Raw genomic sequence first — 16,705 nt, 5'->3', positions numbered from 1 at the left:
CAGGAAGATTCCGGCCCACCTGATTCTTCTCCAGCATCTACTGTTATGGGTGATCCTTCCCTGCCTGGACCATCCTCTTTTACATCCTCGGCTCTTACCAAGGACAGCCTTGTGAGACAAAATATTCAAGCCTTCGATTGTGGAGGCTTATGAGGGAAATATGCTGTGTTTGCATGACTCCAGGTTGTGTTGTTTATGCAATTAAGAGCATGGGTTATCATTCGCATGGGGGGATTCGGCTATTCTTCCTTAGAAGGATAACAGAGGTAGAGGTTGGAGGATACATGCTAGTAATTGTATGGAAAAATGGGGAGCCAGAAAATGGGTGAACATAAAATAGAGTATATATGGATTTGGCTGGCCAGGATTCATTAATAATGTTAAGTTATTTTTTAGGAAAAAGAATCTTGAGAGCTTATCCTAGTTGTAACTGATAAAAACAGAGACATTGTTTTATTGATTGAATTTCAGTCTTTTAAAAGTCTTGAGTTTGGACCACTCATTACTGAAATTAGCACCTGCCTCTTTGGTGCGGAATTGAAAGCACGTTTCAAACACATGTAGGTCCAGAAAATGCTGCAGTTCATATCCTTTTCTCTCCACAGAAGCTAACATCCAGTTTTCATCTATACTGATAAATATAGGTTTGATCATGAGCATGTTTGCATAGGTTTGCTATGGGAACTGAATTAGTACTGTGAGCCCTGAATGCTCAGCATCAGCTCCTATTACTTATTCTCCTAACGTAATGTGATTGGGGAATGTATTTGATGGAGAAAGCAAATTTTTAATGAAATTATATTTCTCTGAGAATACTTACCCAATCACAATACTTATAAACCCTCCAAACCACCCCACCCCCATGTGAGCATCCTCGTTTGGATCTCACTCAGTTAAAAACAGTTGACATGCAAAAGGGAGGTAATGGGAAAGAGTTATTGCCCTTTGACTATTAAATTGACAGGGAAAAAGATGATTTTTTTTTTAGTATTTCAGTAGGGCTAGATTAGCAAGGTAACTGGCTAATATTCCTAACATAATGTGATTGGGTATTTATTCTCAGAGAAACAGTTACTTAAAAATTTGCTTTATCAGAATGTAACAGACTAAAATGAAAAGTTAGTTTTTTGGCTTTTCTTTTTTCAGGGTTTTTATTTGTTAATATTACAGAAAATTTAGTGAATGCTTTTACATTACTGTTAAAGCAGAAGAGTATTAGAAAGTTAAATTTTATATAATAGAACAGTTACAGCAAAACCTGTCTTGAGAGACCACTTATTCTGCCAACAAAAAGCAATCTCTGACGATGGGTGGTCTCACATAACAGTTTTGTGCACGGTGATCAGTATTCGAGGTCGAAATTCAGCAGTAATTAAGACAGAAAAATGACCACAATTACTGTACATGCATTTTATTCTATATTCATAGTTTTTTTTAAAATAGAACATTAATTTCCTCTCAAAATAATTTTTATAACAAGAAAGATTTATATGTATCAATAAAGATTCACAATATATTTGAAGATTTGGTGTACATGAATTACCGAGTGGCTGAGTGGCCCGAAGCACTCTCCGTTACGGATCTCTGCCATCTCACCTCTGTCTGTGTGGGTTCGAGTCTAGGATTCAGCCCATGTGGGTATGTGAGAAAGCTTGCCAGTAGCTTCTCGTGGGTCGGTGGTTCTTCCCGGGGTTTTCCCGGGTTCTTCCTCCACCATTAATACTGGCCGCCATGCATAGCCTATCGTGTGCTGAAAAATGGCGTTAAACCCCACAACAACAACAAACAATTATCATATCAGTTGCAAATTTAACTAAGGTAATTTTTATTTTGTCATTGCTTTATAAGCTAACATCATATGCAGATAAATTTCAGAGTTATTTCAAATGTAGCATAAGAATTTGTACAGTTAACTATGACAACACTTATCATGTGTATGAATTAGCAGCTTTTATCATGCCTTGGGCAAATATGGAATATACATGTACCAGTGAGTGAAAAAAAATAGAATAAATGCATCCAGAAACCAAATAAATTTTTTGAGAGACAAAAGTCAGTCATAATTTACCAAAAACATAAAGAGATTACTCGATTTTTTAAAAATCCCTACAGTGAACAATTGTCAGCTTGATGTGTGGGTTTTAACAACTGCAACACCAAAAAAGTAACAGACTGTATGAATCTTTTAAAATGACAATCAGGTCTGGAAAATGATAATCACATATTATCGAAAAAGACTTCATCCATCCCAGGCTTTATGGATTAACTCAAATAACAAACAACATGACTGCAACAATGAAGCCTTTTAAGAAGGTTTCTAATTATGATTTTATTGCCTAAGATAAACTAGAAACAAAATGAACCATACAATTGACTATGTACATCCATGATTATTCACTTTGAAGAAGGAATGGTTAATTGTAACATGACTTGGGACTGCAATGGTAGTTAGTGACATGTACATTAGTTTGGTTTACTGTACTTTGCTACCTGCATGATCTGTAGGTTTTAGAAAACCAGAAGCCAGGCTCAGCCTTAGTTTTCTATAGAACAAATCCTCCTAAGCAGTCATGTTTATGAAGACTCAGATACAAAATTCAGTTTAAATGCCTCCATTCTTGCAATGTGATTGTTCATAGTGATGTTGTTTAGAACAAACTGCACTTTGCCTGCAGACCCGCTTAAGTGGTCATAGTTACAAAGATTAAATGAAGGTCACATACCCCTGTCAACTTTTCAGAAACCAGGTAGGGAGTATGAATTAAAAAAAATAGGGAGAATGAGACCTAAAATCAGAAGGGTTTTCACTGCATTTTTTTTAAGCCTGTTTTGACTAAATATTGACCAATCTTTCGGGTCCAATATGCATGAACTTCTCAAAGGATGCACCATTTCTCCCTGTGACTTGCCTTATTTTCCCCAGGACGGGCCCTATTTTCATATTCTGGTAGCTGTGGCCAAACTGCACAGTAGTTTAAGGTTAGTCTTAAGTAAACAAGCAAGAAATCCAGTGTGGCTAATTAAAAGTTAATTCTTATCATTGCAGCTGTCTTGTGTAAAGGACTGGCCCTCCAATATGTTCTACAGTGTGCTACGTATGCACCAGCAATTTAATGGCATTTAACGCCCTATTTTATTGTAACTAATGGTGCCTAAATACGCAGTCTCAAGCTTACACATGTGGCAACGTTTTTCCCCACATTTTATATCACATGTTATTTCCTTATTGTCAACTTGTAAGGCATTTAACATTGTTTACATAGTAACATACCAGTATTGTCAACTATTTTTAAGGGCATATCTTCTGTGTGGCCATGTTTTTGCTCTTTTAAATTCCTTTATACAATTTAATGATGGTAATTAACTGTTGTGTATATGTAGTATTTTCTCATGTAAGTTTCTTGCATGAGAATGGAGATGCTATAGCATTCACAGTGATCATTCTTGGTATTGAAACTAATTGCTTACAGTTTTATTGCTGTGGTCTATTTTTTGTTGTGGTTTATTTTCTGATATTATTATTGTTATGGGGATAAAAAAAATCTTAAATTTATGTGAATAATGTTTACTTTTAACCTTCTGTTTACAAAAGAAAACATTCCTTGAAGTATAATAATTATTTTATAGCAACAGTATTCACAGGTGAAAAAATTAAAAGTGGCTTATGTGGATTGCATACAATGTATCAAATTTATGTAGAATTATTTTAGGAGAAATGATAAACAATAGACAATGTAATAATCGGGATTTCTCTGCAAAAATCAGGAGATATTATGACATCGGGAAGTAGGTGTGAAAAGACCCCACAAATTGGGAGTTTTTTCCCGGCGTGATTGTTGACAGGTATGAGGTCAGTTGTGTTTATCTCTTTTTGCAATGCAGTTATTCATAGCAGTGTCAGATAACTTATTATGCCTTTAAAAAGAGTCATGGTTGCTGGTCAGGTTCTGCACTTGGTCACTCACAACAGTGCATTTATATAATAAATTTAATGACTGTAGTTGTAAATGACAGATGGTTGCTGAAAGCAGAGGTTGCTCAAGACAGATTTTGATTTTTATTGTGGTTGCTATAAGAATGCATAAATCTCAGAAAAATTATATTCACTGAGGAAAATATTTTTCTTAGGTTGCTAAATCCTTGTGACAGTCTCATATATTGTTGCACTAGACAATAGAGTCCATGATTAGGTGCAGTGAATCAGTAGGAAATAAAGGCTGTTGGCTTCTATAAATGACTATGAGTGGACAAATTATTTGAATTAGCATGTCATTATTATGTTATGTTGTCAGGACTTCTGGGAGTTCTGTTTCAAATATGCTTTTAATGCAGCATGTCAGACTGACTCAGAAACCACACTAAAACTGTCCATTTTATATTTTGTACAAAATAAATTTGAAAATGTCTTTTAAAATTTATTGCAGATTAGTAATTGACAAAGAAGAACAACACAAACGAGAGATAGATTCATTGAATTCAAATTTACAGGTAAGGTTAATTTAGTTTTGTAATTGTTATAACTTTATATGCAGTCTTTTATTATTTTGCATAAAAAAGTGATAATAATCACTATACTGGTTCTCTCATGTGCTAAATTGCTTTTTTTATATTTATTTACTTCATGGATACAATTTGTGTTTGTGATTTAGATTTTTAATGTAGCTTTAACAATTTTAGTCATATTGCCACGATGTCTGCATTGTGGCAGTTTATATTGATGTCTAGCACTGGGGTATCATTCCACAGACATTTAGCATCATGTCCCACCTAGTTAGATTATCCTGATGCCAGGCCAACTGGTCCTAACACTAACCTATTAATGATGAGTGCCAAGTGAGGCAGTTGCTTGTAACATCTTTATAAGTTCTTGTTATAACTCGGCTGGGGTTCAAACCTGTGACCTCCTGCTTCCAAGGCAGACACTCTAACCACTTAGTCCACAATTTAAAACCTGATCAGCTGTTGTCATTACTTTATGCTGCATCCATCTTGATGCAATCATACTCTAAATGAAGCTAAAATTTGACTTTCAGGCATAAATTCCTTTTTATCTGTCATAAAATTAAAACTTGAGTTGTGTATAATCCACAGAGTAAATTTATGATTTGAAATGATTGGTTTACATACATTTTGATGGATAATCTCTATAACATTAAAAATGTTAACACTGTTTTAGAGATATGGATTCTGTTTGTATTTATTGTCATTTATCTGGTCTAATTAAACAGCTTGATTATAAAGCTTATACATGGATCCCTTGCTATTACACTGCTTAGAGTAGCCATTCAGGTGTATCATCTTATTATAAAGCTTATACATAGATCCCTTGCTATTACACTGCTTAGAGTAGCCATGCAAGTGTATTATCTTATTATAAAGCTTATACATAGATCCCTTGCTATTACACTGCTTAGAGTAGCCATTCAAGTGTATCATCTTATTATAAAGCTTATACATAGATCCCTTGCTATTACACTGCTTAGAGTAGCCATTCAAGTGTATCATCTTATTATAAAGCTTATACATAGATCCCTTGCTATTACACTGCTTAGAGTAGCCATGCAAGTGTATTATCTTATTATAAAGCTTATACATAGATCCCTTGCTATTACACTGCTTAGAGTAGCCATTCAAGTGTATCATCTTATTATAAAGCCTATACATGGATCCCTTGCTATTACACTGCTTAGAGTGACCATTCAAGTATATCATCTTATTATAAAGCTTATACATAGATCCCTTGCTATTACACTGCTTAGAGTAGCCGTTCAGGTATATTATCTTATTATAAAGCTTATACATAGATCCCTTGCTATTACACTGCTTAGAGTAGCCATTCAAGTGTATCATCTTATTATAAAGCTTATGCATAGATCCCTTGCTATTACACTGCTTAGAGTAGCCATTCAAGTGTATCATCTTATTATAAAGCTTATGCATATATCCCTTGCTATTACACTGCTTAGAGTAGCCATTAAAGTGTATCATCTTATGGTGGCTTTATGCCATTCATGCTCTAATCTAAGCACAGCTGTGTAACAGTAATTATACAAAACTACGTTATGATCTGTATTTTTTATTTTCTGTAATAATTCAAGAAGTACACTTGTGTGCATGTATATATACATACATACATACATACATACATACATACATAGACACATACACACACACACACACATACATACATAGTCAAGCCCATGTATCTTGATTATGTCGAGGGTGTGAAAAAATCATTTTTGTTGATCATCACAGGTTCTTTTACACCTGTATGCCATTCTTTTCCCATAAAATTTGCCTCTGTATGAGAAAAAAAGATGAGGCTATCGGTATTCATGTACCAACAAACTGTAAAATGTGTTTAAAGTCTTTAAAATTATCTGCCTCAACATCAAATTCTCTAAGAAGCCGACTGAATCTATTCATACAGTTATAGTTCTGACTTCGATCAGTGACCACTGGCAACAGCTCAGTGCCAGAAGGAGAGTTGGCGAATCACTTTGATGGATTGCAAGACTTTGTATTCAATTCCAGATAAAACAATACAAATGAAAGCAATCCTCTTTCTGTTTACGATATGTTTACTTTTATCACTTTCTGCTTCATTCCATTTGCGTTGAAGAATCTGTAATCATGGCACAGTGATGGACAACTTCATGTAAAAAATTAAAAAATGGACTCTGTGAATTTAAAAAAAGTACAATTTGTGCTTTTATTTACTCTTTATTCAAAACAAATTAATAACCACATCTTTTATGTGGGGGGGTACCAGCTTGGTTTGGAATTTTGCTGGTTTCTGTTTATAGATGATTGTAAGTCACGTGATCTAGCCATGCTGAATTTGAAGGCTTACACTCCGTCAAACCATGGAAAGAATTTAACTATTTAGTTTTTAAGTGAACTCTTAACCAAAGTTGTTAATTGTGTATGGATTAAGTTGGTGACTGATCTTGACAATAATGGAATGTGATTACACTATAGTTTGTTCCAAAAGCATCGTGAATTTTATCTTATCTGTAATTCTGTCAATTTTCAGATTAGCATCATTAAATGTAGCTAAAAGTAACTAATTCATTTTTAAAATATAGTGTAAAACAAATAAGGTATTTTTAGCTACATTTAATGATGCTGACCTGATAATTTACTGAGTTACAGATAAGATCAAATACGAGGTGCTGTGTGGAACGAAGTAACTTGTTGTGGTGTTGACATGTGAGCTGCCCATTACGAACACAGATTCCTAATGGTCAGAAATGAATTCATTCAGTTTCCTTACTCTAAAGTACTTTTCTCCACTCTATGCAAGTAATAAACCATGCATTGATGAGATTGGTTGATAAGCATTTGTACAGGTAAAATTTGGTCTTGTACCAACTTTTTCCATCCTTGCAGTACCAGGTACTGGTAGTAGCAGAAACACCAGATCATTTGTTGTAAAATTTATCTGAGATTCCCCATTGATTATGTTGCATCAACAATGACTTAACCAAGAAGAAAAAATCTTCACTATTATTCAACAAGGACGCACTTGTCCATGTAACAATGTTTGGACAAAGATGTGCATGATCATTTTAGGCATGATTCAGTGGTGTAATCATTGTGTTTCTATATGAACGTGGTGCTAGACCCCCAGAACACATAATCACTAGAGACATAAATATTCCTCAAGCAGATTTTTTCTATAATCATAAGGCAATTGTACCAGTAAAAATGAGCAATTGGTTAGAAGTACATGTGCATGTTGAAACCTGAATTAAAGGTAGGCAAGATTGTCAAGAAGTTATACTTCATGATCACATTATTAATAGAAGAACTATGATTGACCCTCATTGTTACAGACTTGAGAAAATAATCAAAGTGAAACAACAGCTACAAGATAAAATCACCAATAGAACCACACTACTCATGAGATACAAACATGTGTGTAGTCATTCATGCAGTGTGTGGAATCTTTGATGCAACCACTGTTGGTTAGGATGTGGTGGGAATCATGACTTAGTTAACTATTACAGGTACACTAGTCTGAATTGTTGTTGGAGCCATACATTAGTAACCATTAGTGCTGGTAAAATAATTAGTCACTGCTGCATTCTTGAATATGTTTCTGTTCTGAACTTCTCATGGCAACGCAAAGTAGTCTCAGTGAAATTATCAGGCTGTACTCTGCCTGTTGAGGATAAAATGATTACCATGACTGAATTCAGCACTGTGTTAGCAGAAATGGAAAACCACTGGCAACTCCGAGCACACTCATGGAATTGGGGGTTAGTGGATTTATAGGCAGTCAAAATCTAGTAAATCTTTGCCAGTAAACTTGTGATTTCAAGATTTTAAACCATTATCATGACTTGTATGATTTTGCAATTTAGTGGTTGACAACAGTATTATGATGATGTTGTCTTTTTTGGTTACTGATCTATGTTAAAGACTTCTACCCCACATGAATTTCCTCTTGCAGGGGCACCTGTTGGTAATGTTGGTGGATTTGCATTTATGTTGAGAAGCCAATTTACAGATTAAAATTTGTAAATCTACTGGTGTGATGTTCTGGTTCTATCCCATGTATGGATATAAAAAGACCATACAGTATGTTTCACTGCTCCAGTGGCCTAAGTGGTTAGAGTGTCCACCTCGGATGTAGGAGGTCACGTGTTCGAACACCAGCCAAGTCATACCAAAGACTTTTAACAGAAATTTACTAGCATCTGCCTCACTTGGTGCTCAGCATTAAGAGGTTAGAGTTAGGACTGGTCGGCCTGGTGTCAGAATAATGTGACTGGATGGGACATAATACCACATGTCTATGGATGATGCCTCAGTGCTAGACATCACTATAAATTGCCACACTGCAGACATCATAGCAACATGACTGAATTCTTTTTAAAGCAATGTTAAAAATCCAAATCACATGCACACACACATGCACATTCAGTATATTTCGATGTTGAGTGTCCTTTGTTTTATGACAAGGAATAACTTGTTTTCTTCATAAAAATAATGGTGTACTAAGACCCATATTTAATGTAAAGCTATATGTAGTCAAACCTGTCTTAAGTAACCACCCATTAGAATGGCCTAACTGGCCTTCATACACAGGTGACCTGTCAATCGAGGTTCACCTTTCAAACTTGGTTCTTGAACGCAAAGTAAGCACCAGTGCCATTATTATTATTATTATTATTATTATTATTATTATTATTATTATCACTTCAGGCAATTGGATTTATTTGCTCATTCAAAGAGTTCACTCCATAAATAAATCATTCATAAATTCTGATGTAAGAGTTCACAGATTTCTTCAAGTTTTACCTCCTGTATATATTTTATTTATTATATGTCTTTGTATATATATATATATATATATATATATATATATATATATATATATATATATATATATATATATATATATGTGTGTGTGTGTATGTGTGTGTGAGACTCTTGGTCTTCAGTTAAGTAACAAATAGGTGAAAGCAACAATTTAAGTAAAATCAGTAACCAATTTCTTTCTTTACAAAACAAAGTGAAAATTCAAAATACACTTACAGCTTTTGTGAATTAAATCCCAAGTAATCCTAAATGTCCTATCACATGTCCAGAAATATAGAATAATCTGTATAAGTTCCAATAGTCTTGTTTATAAATAAATAATTCCTCACAGGTTACTACACAACTGTAAATTCTGTTAAATGGATTTCCAGAGAGTGATATAAAACAGGAATGAATAATTTGTTTACCAAATCCCTATTTATACACATTTTCACTTGACCTACAATGTAATAGGTTGTTAATATGTACAGTGGAAAAACCTAGTCTAATTTCAAACAAAACTGGCAATGATTTCAAATGCTTTTAAACATTTTGTTCACAATTTACAATCATGAACAAGATGGTAACCATTGAAATCCATTTACATCCTACTATAATTGACAAAAGTTAAGCACACATTATATATATATATATAATACACATACATACATGGATGGATATATATATATATATATATATATATATATATATATATATATATATATACAGGTTAGAGAATTTTTAATTTTCCGTTCTGTCTGGTGTATATTTACAATTCTCTATAATTGATTCTATAGACATTGATTTGTTTTATAGAAATCCGGAATGACTGTATAGATAGATGAGAATTAATTACTAGATTGTCATGTGATGTGTGCTTAGTCATGAGTGAATATGGGTTTGTGTTTGCAGGCAAGGCAATGGGTGCCATTTAACAGCATACCTGGATTTGAATCTCAGTATAGTACAAATTAAAAATTCTCTAACCTGTATGATAGTATTATTTGTACTATATATATATATTTATGTATGGTAAGGAGGAACCTTGTTCAGCTGCTTGTATATTGCAGCTGGAGGTGGCTGTCACAGAAGTTACAGACCTACTATAGACCAAATATAGTCTCAACCCAATGATTGACAGGTCATTTTTGTTCAAAGAAATGTAATGCTTTTCAAGATTAAAGACTGCTTCCATTATATATTTACTGCTAAATGTGCATGAATTTTCATCTTCATTGCAGTGAAATTGCAGATTATGGCATACAATACCTTAATAAGTTTCAACCAGAAGAATTTCTTACAAAAAAATAATGTCTGTAGTTTTCTTTTCTTAATTATAAAGAGTAACCTAATGATTAATTACCTATTAACATTTATTTTTCAAATATGGGTGGATGGATATTTGATGAGGATAGATCTGTTATGTACAACATGGCTATTGGTTCATTTTTCCTTGGATGACAATGCATATTGCACATAATGATTTTTGCAGGCATTTCTATACTGTTATACTTAAGATGTTTGGGGTTCAAGAAAAACAAGCAGTTTTTCAAACCTGATGTTGATTTTTTGCATCATAAAATATATGTAGACTACCATTTTATTGATTCCCAAATACCGATAGAAATTGTTGAGTATATAAAATTTGATAAACTGAAACAAATTCAAAATTTTTTGTGATGATTACAATTAATACAGTCATCATCCCTCCCCAAAATGGGGGACTTCTGAGAATGCTGATTTACTTCTAGTATTTACCCCAAAACAAAGTTTTAAGAACATTTGTGGCTTTATTTCAAATCCTTGAATAACAATGGGGAGATTAGCCAATTTGAATTGATACTGATAGATTGAATAGTGTGTGTGATGAATATAATCAAGATATGATATGTCTTTCTTGGGGAAACAGTCTTTTTGCTTGATAGATATGCTTGAATGATGACTTTAAGCATTGAGAAACCACTGTTTGTTAGGAAAAGCTAGTAACCATAAATACCTGACTTTTATAGAGAAATTAATTTCACAGAGGAAATGGATATGGTTGAGACCAGGCAACCACTTTATAAAAGTAACCATTGTATCACTTCTTGCACTATTTTTATTTTCACAGAATCTTATTACATATTTCAGGCATTAGAGATAGAGAAGAAAACCATTACAAGACATACAGTAGATTTGGCAGCAGAAAACCGCAGATTAGTGGCAGAGGTCAAAGTGATGAACAGATCAGTCAGGTTCCCAGATACCTTTTTTTAAAATATATTTCTACCATATAGGTTTGGATTTCTTGGTATAAGTGTTTTATGCTTTGGAATATAACAGCACATCAACACATGAAAGACCAACAGTAGCCAGTCCAGGCTAATCTGGTTAGGGTTCAAAGTGGTGGCCTTTGGTTTGTTAGCACTGCATGCTAAACACTAGGCTACTGTGGACTGTCTTCCATGAGCAAAGAAAAAAATATGTACCACCTATTTCATTTTTTGCACAGGGTGGTTTCCTTTTACTTAATAAAGTATCTTGCATAACTAACATTTTGCTTTGTTTACATGCAAAATGTGGCATCTATTGCTGACATAATGTGAGAGAATTCAAAGACCATTCATTACATATCTGGAATCAAAGGTGAAGATAAATTCAGTAAAATTACATGAAAAGGAGTAGGAATTTGATCTTTGTTTGCTGCAAAGAAACTGTCCAATATCAAAATATTTCAGTATTGTCATTGGTTAGAAATGTTTTGCTTTAATAGCAGCAATAGCTTACCCATAGCTATTGTTTAGCTTTCTTTTTCTTGCCAAGAAAAACACACCATCTGTTTGATGTGCATGCATCCTACCTTAGAGTGAAGAATAGTACAGGGGTTGGATACACTTACAATCAAAATCATTTGATATCTAGGATCCGGTAGGTTATTTATGCAAGGAATAATGACAGCTTGCTCACTTGACACTGTTATGTTCTTCAGTCTAGATTGACACAGCAGGAACCATGTCATATAAGGTATCTATACTAGATATTTGATTCACCGTGCTGAATTTTTAAACATTGTTATTGTAAGTATGTATACTAACTTTTTTTCAATAAAAGTTGTATAAAACTCTGAGAACTCTCTTACAGAGAAAAAAAGACTGGCAAATTTTGTGATAATCTTTACTACGTCTATAGAGTTCACAGGAGTGTACTCCATACATGCTACATACAAACAAGGTGTGTTGAATGTGACATTGTATATATTTTAATTTATTACTGTATTAAAGAATAATGTCATCACAGTCTGTGAGAAAGTGTGGCCACATGATGTCTTCTTGGGACACTCACCCGGACTATTAAATTTTCCAAATATTCAAGAAAAAATTGTTGTAGATTTTGTAAATCATGGTCTGCAGAAAGCTAGAATTTTGCATACTCCAGCTGCACTTATCAGAGAAAGAAGACACTTTCATTAATTTCTCCTTCTTCAGTAGAATTTTCCAGCTTCTCTGTTACTGAAAATAAGGGGTCTTCTGAACAGAATAAACCAGTTGTGGAAGTGTGATTATAATTCTTCTTTATAGTCTTTTCTTATTGACAGGTCTAGTGTTTTATTTTTGTTTGCTACATGAGTCAGGAACAAACAAAGAAACATTGTCTTTCAGATTAGTTGGCATCTTTGAACTTCAGTGGCAACACATATTCTCAGTGCCTGCAGATTGCATTAAACAAGGAACAGCTAGCTATTCATGTCATTTCTTCGCATGTGAAATGATGACATTATCCAAAACGAGGGGTCTCTTAAGTTTAATTTTAAAACACCTAAGCCACTGTGTTAATGCAATGTTCGCCAGGAAGTAGTGATGGTGCAACTTTATGGACAGTAAAAGGATCACACACATGTTATAACCAATTGGCTTAGTATTGTTGCCTTTGTGAGCTCTTTTTGAGGTCATGCACTTGGAGAGAAACATAGTGTAAGTGATTACTCTTAACAGGTGCTCATACAGGTGGTAGTAATATTTTAACCATTCAAGCAATGACTGTTTTTGGCATAGTTTTGTTTTGGTATTCTTTATTTTGGGTATTTAGGGAGGTTAATCAGTGATATTAAATACCTGCAGATATGCAAACTTTGACGGGCAAATCTGCAAATTTAACTGCTCACACAAATGTCTCTTTTAACAAAACCATGCACAATGAGACCCATGAAAATTGCTGAAACCACAGTAATAGGCTGATGCGTGTACAATAAAACTTCCGTGGACTTGTTTCTTTGTTACCTAGCTTCCTTTTCAGAATTGCCCAATATTTGTGTGCAAACCTTTTTATACAACACACTGAATCTATGAAAGGGACATAATTTCATTCCCAACACAAGATGGCTTAGGGAGTTTACTTTATGTGAAGCACAGAGAATGCATGAAGAATAATTGTGCCCTAAAGTGCATATATTTTTTAAATTACTGGTAACTCACATAAGCTTTATGAAACAATACAATAGCCATTGTCAGCATAAAGTGATGACCTGATTTTGCTGTTTCTACTGCCATTGCAGGAAGACACAGCAAAAGATGATGCTCTTCCAGAGAGCTGTGGAGCAATCTGAGAACAAGGAGATCTCCATTCAGGAGCACCTAGGATCTATTATTAAAGTGGTAAGTTTCCCTGAGTATGGTTGATATATTATAATTATCTATCAATCCCAGTCAGATGATTACACGTGAACTGTTATATGTATTTATTATTGTAGTACATTGCTTGGTGGAATCAGGAATTATCATTGGATAATTACATGGATACAACATTAAATAGTGTCAGCCTGGGTAATTCACTTTGTGGCTTTTTACTTTGACATTTATATATTTACAAACAATAACTTCAGTTCATTCTATTGCTTTTGCTTTTAACAAACTTTATGATTGGTTTGTCCTTAGGATAAGAAAGAAGCCTTCTGATTTTACTAAGGTCAAGGTCACTGGGAATGAAACTTGTTTCCACACATAATGTTAGTTCTATGTCACACACCTGGACCAAAATGTGTAGCTGAATTGTTAAAGTATGGAACAAGCCTATTGATTTTGGGGTAGAAAGTCAGAGATCTGGGTCATGGAATGAAAAATAATGGTTTCTACATCAGAGACATGGACTAAACATCGCTAATGGCTTGCACTTGGAGTAAAGTGCTTTTTGTTCAAAAGGTGAAAGATCAAGGGCACTAAAGATGAAAAATGAATAATAGTTTCAGCACAAAAACTTAAGTTCTAGCATATTGATTTGGGGTCATATGATCAAATGTCAAGGTCACTGAATGAAAGAAAATAAAATGGGGCATAATAACTTGGTTCTAGATCACATACCATGATCAAAGTTTGTGGATGATCTGCACTTAGGGTAATAAAGAAGCCTAAGTATTTCTTAATTCAAAAGGTTAAAGCTTATGGTCATGGTAAGTCGATTAAGAAAATAATGGTTTTTGCACTATAAGTTTAGTTCACTACAGCATACCTTGATGAAGGGTCAAGGTCAGTGAAACCCAGTAATGCCTGTTTAGAGGACTTCTAAACATGGGGTTGGTGTATAAGATACTGTTAAAAAGTATTGCATGACATCATGCAGAGGGTGTTATAAATACCATTTGATTGCTTTTATGTATCCTCAGCAGATCAGTTATCACAAATGTATTATCTTTAAGTGCAAGGGAAGTTATTTTTTATATTGACATTTTATAATGTATGTTTAAAAAATATCATAATAGCTTGTTCTTAGGGTAGAAGTATATTTTGACAGCCAACAAATTTGTGTCAGATTTTATGGTATCAGTAAGTCTGACCACAAATATAAAAAATTTTACCTATAAGTTTGACCGCTCCGGTGGCCAAAGTGGTTAGAGCATCTGCAACAGATGCAGGCAGTCATGGGTTTGAACCCCAGCCAAGCCATATGAAAAACTTATAAAAATGATACTAGCAACTGCCTTGCTTGGCCCTCAGCATTAAGAGGTTAGTGTTAGGACTGGTCGGCCTGGTGTCAGGATAATGTGACTGAGTGGGACATGATTCTACGTGTTCTACATGTCTGTGGCATGATGCCCCTGTGCTTGACATCACTATAAACTGCCACACTGCAGACATCATAATAATATGACTGCAATTTTTTTAAAGCTGTGTTAAAAATCTAAATCACACACACACACATACACACACACATACCTATAAGTTTTTGATACAAACATTTATCTACAGAAACATACTTATTGAATATTTACATTTTATTACATGGATTTTGAAGTCAGCAATTATTTTACAATTAACCATTAATTTTCTAAGGTATGTGTGATTTTCAAATTAATATTCTGTACTGATGCTCCAGTCTGTTTGTGGCACAATTAGATAAATGCACTTTTATTAATTTCTTTACTGATCTGACTCATTATCAAAACCAAATAATGCACTGAGTCATGTGTACCTGGTAAAACTAAGAAAATATTAAAACGAGTGTAGGTATTTAAGGAAATTTCATTATTCTTTTATTTCACATTCAACATATACAAATTTGCTTTATGTTTATTTCAGGCATGGTGATCTGTACATTTTATTTAATGTGCAAAAGGTGATACTAATGATAATATCTCTGCAAATTATTACAAAAACTGGATTTAAAAAAATAAATAAAATGTTGTAAAAACTCCTATAACATCCAGATCCAAATCCCACTGAATCTTATTTAAATAAACTTCAGGCAACTTCAGCCAGTCTAGACTATGCATTGCAATCATGCCCATAGTAACAAATCTAGCCTAGACACTTGAACATGATTTCTCTGGTCCAATCTTCAAACTTGTTCCAACATGAACACTTTATGGGTGATAAAAAGACCTGGTTAGGTTTCTGCCTTAAAAGAGAAGATTTCCTTCAAATTAAGAACATCAGAAAGCAATATTTGTACTATATAATTATACTCACATAAAAGTTATGTCCAACTACAAACAGCAGATCAGGGACTATGTTGCTTGTTCTCCTGACTACTACTAAAAAAGTTCTGATATCCCAGATCCAGATTTGCCAGTTGGACTCCGCTATGGGTAAGTATATATGGTATATTTACATAAGATCACCTTAGTTTCAAACAAATGAAAGTACAAAATATGAGTGTTATATAGATACAATATGTGTGTAGTCTTTTAACCACTAATCTAGAGTATGCATTAGAATTTTTGTGATTTTACCTCTCTATTGTAACTTTCAGGCAGAGAAAAATGCATTAGAAAGAGATACTTATGCCAAAGCAGTAAGTACCATTTGTGTTTCATTCATTCAGACGACATGTTTTTTATTCTGATGGCTGTTCCTGTAAAATATTATTTGTACCCAAGAAAGGTACTTTCTAATTTTGAGGAGTCACCAGTTAAGCAGTTCAGATA

General features: G+C 33.9%; 1 protein-coding gene across 2 annotated transcripts in view; it reads left to right on the top strand.

Annotated features, from left to right (window-relative positions):
- The window catches only part of LOC149782813 (centrosomal protein of 89 kDa-like), a 158,149-nt gene that overhangs the window by 95,622 nt on the left and 45,822 nt on the right, over nucleotides 1-16,705 (top strand). For both annotated transcript variants that reach the window (XM_089934334.1, XM_089934333.1), the window contains 4 exons: nucleotides 4,425-4,488; nucleotides 11,440-11,543; nucleotides 13,841-13,940; nucleotides 16,531-16,572. In XM_089934334.1, the coding sequence (XP_089790460.1) occupies nucleotides 4,425-4,488; nucleotides 11,440-11,543; nucleotides 13,841-13,940; nucleotides 16,531-16,572 (310 nt within the window). The remainder of the gene's footprint in view (nucleotides 1-4,424; nucleotides 4,489-11,439; nucleotides 11,544-13,840; nucleotides 13,941-16,530; nucleotides 16,573-16,705) is intronic.

Source organism: Sinohyriopsis cumingii, chromosome 15 (assembly GCF_028554795.1).
Source record: "Sinohyriopsis cumingii isolate HCF-2022 chromosome 15, ASM2855479v2, whole genome shotgun sequence".
Classification (NCBI taxonomy): Eukaryota; Metazoa; Mollusca; class Bivalvia; order Unionida; family Unionidae; genus Sinohyriopsis; species Sinohyriopsis cumingii.
Note: the sequence above shows the minus strand (reverse complement) of the source record. Positions and strands in the feature narration are given on the sequence as shown.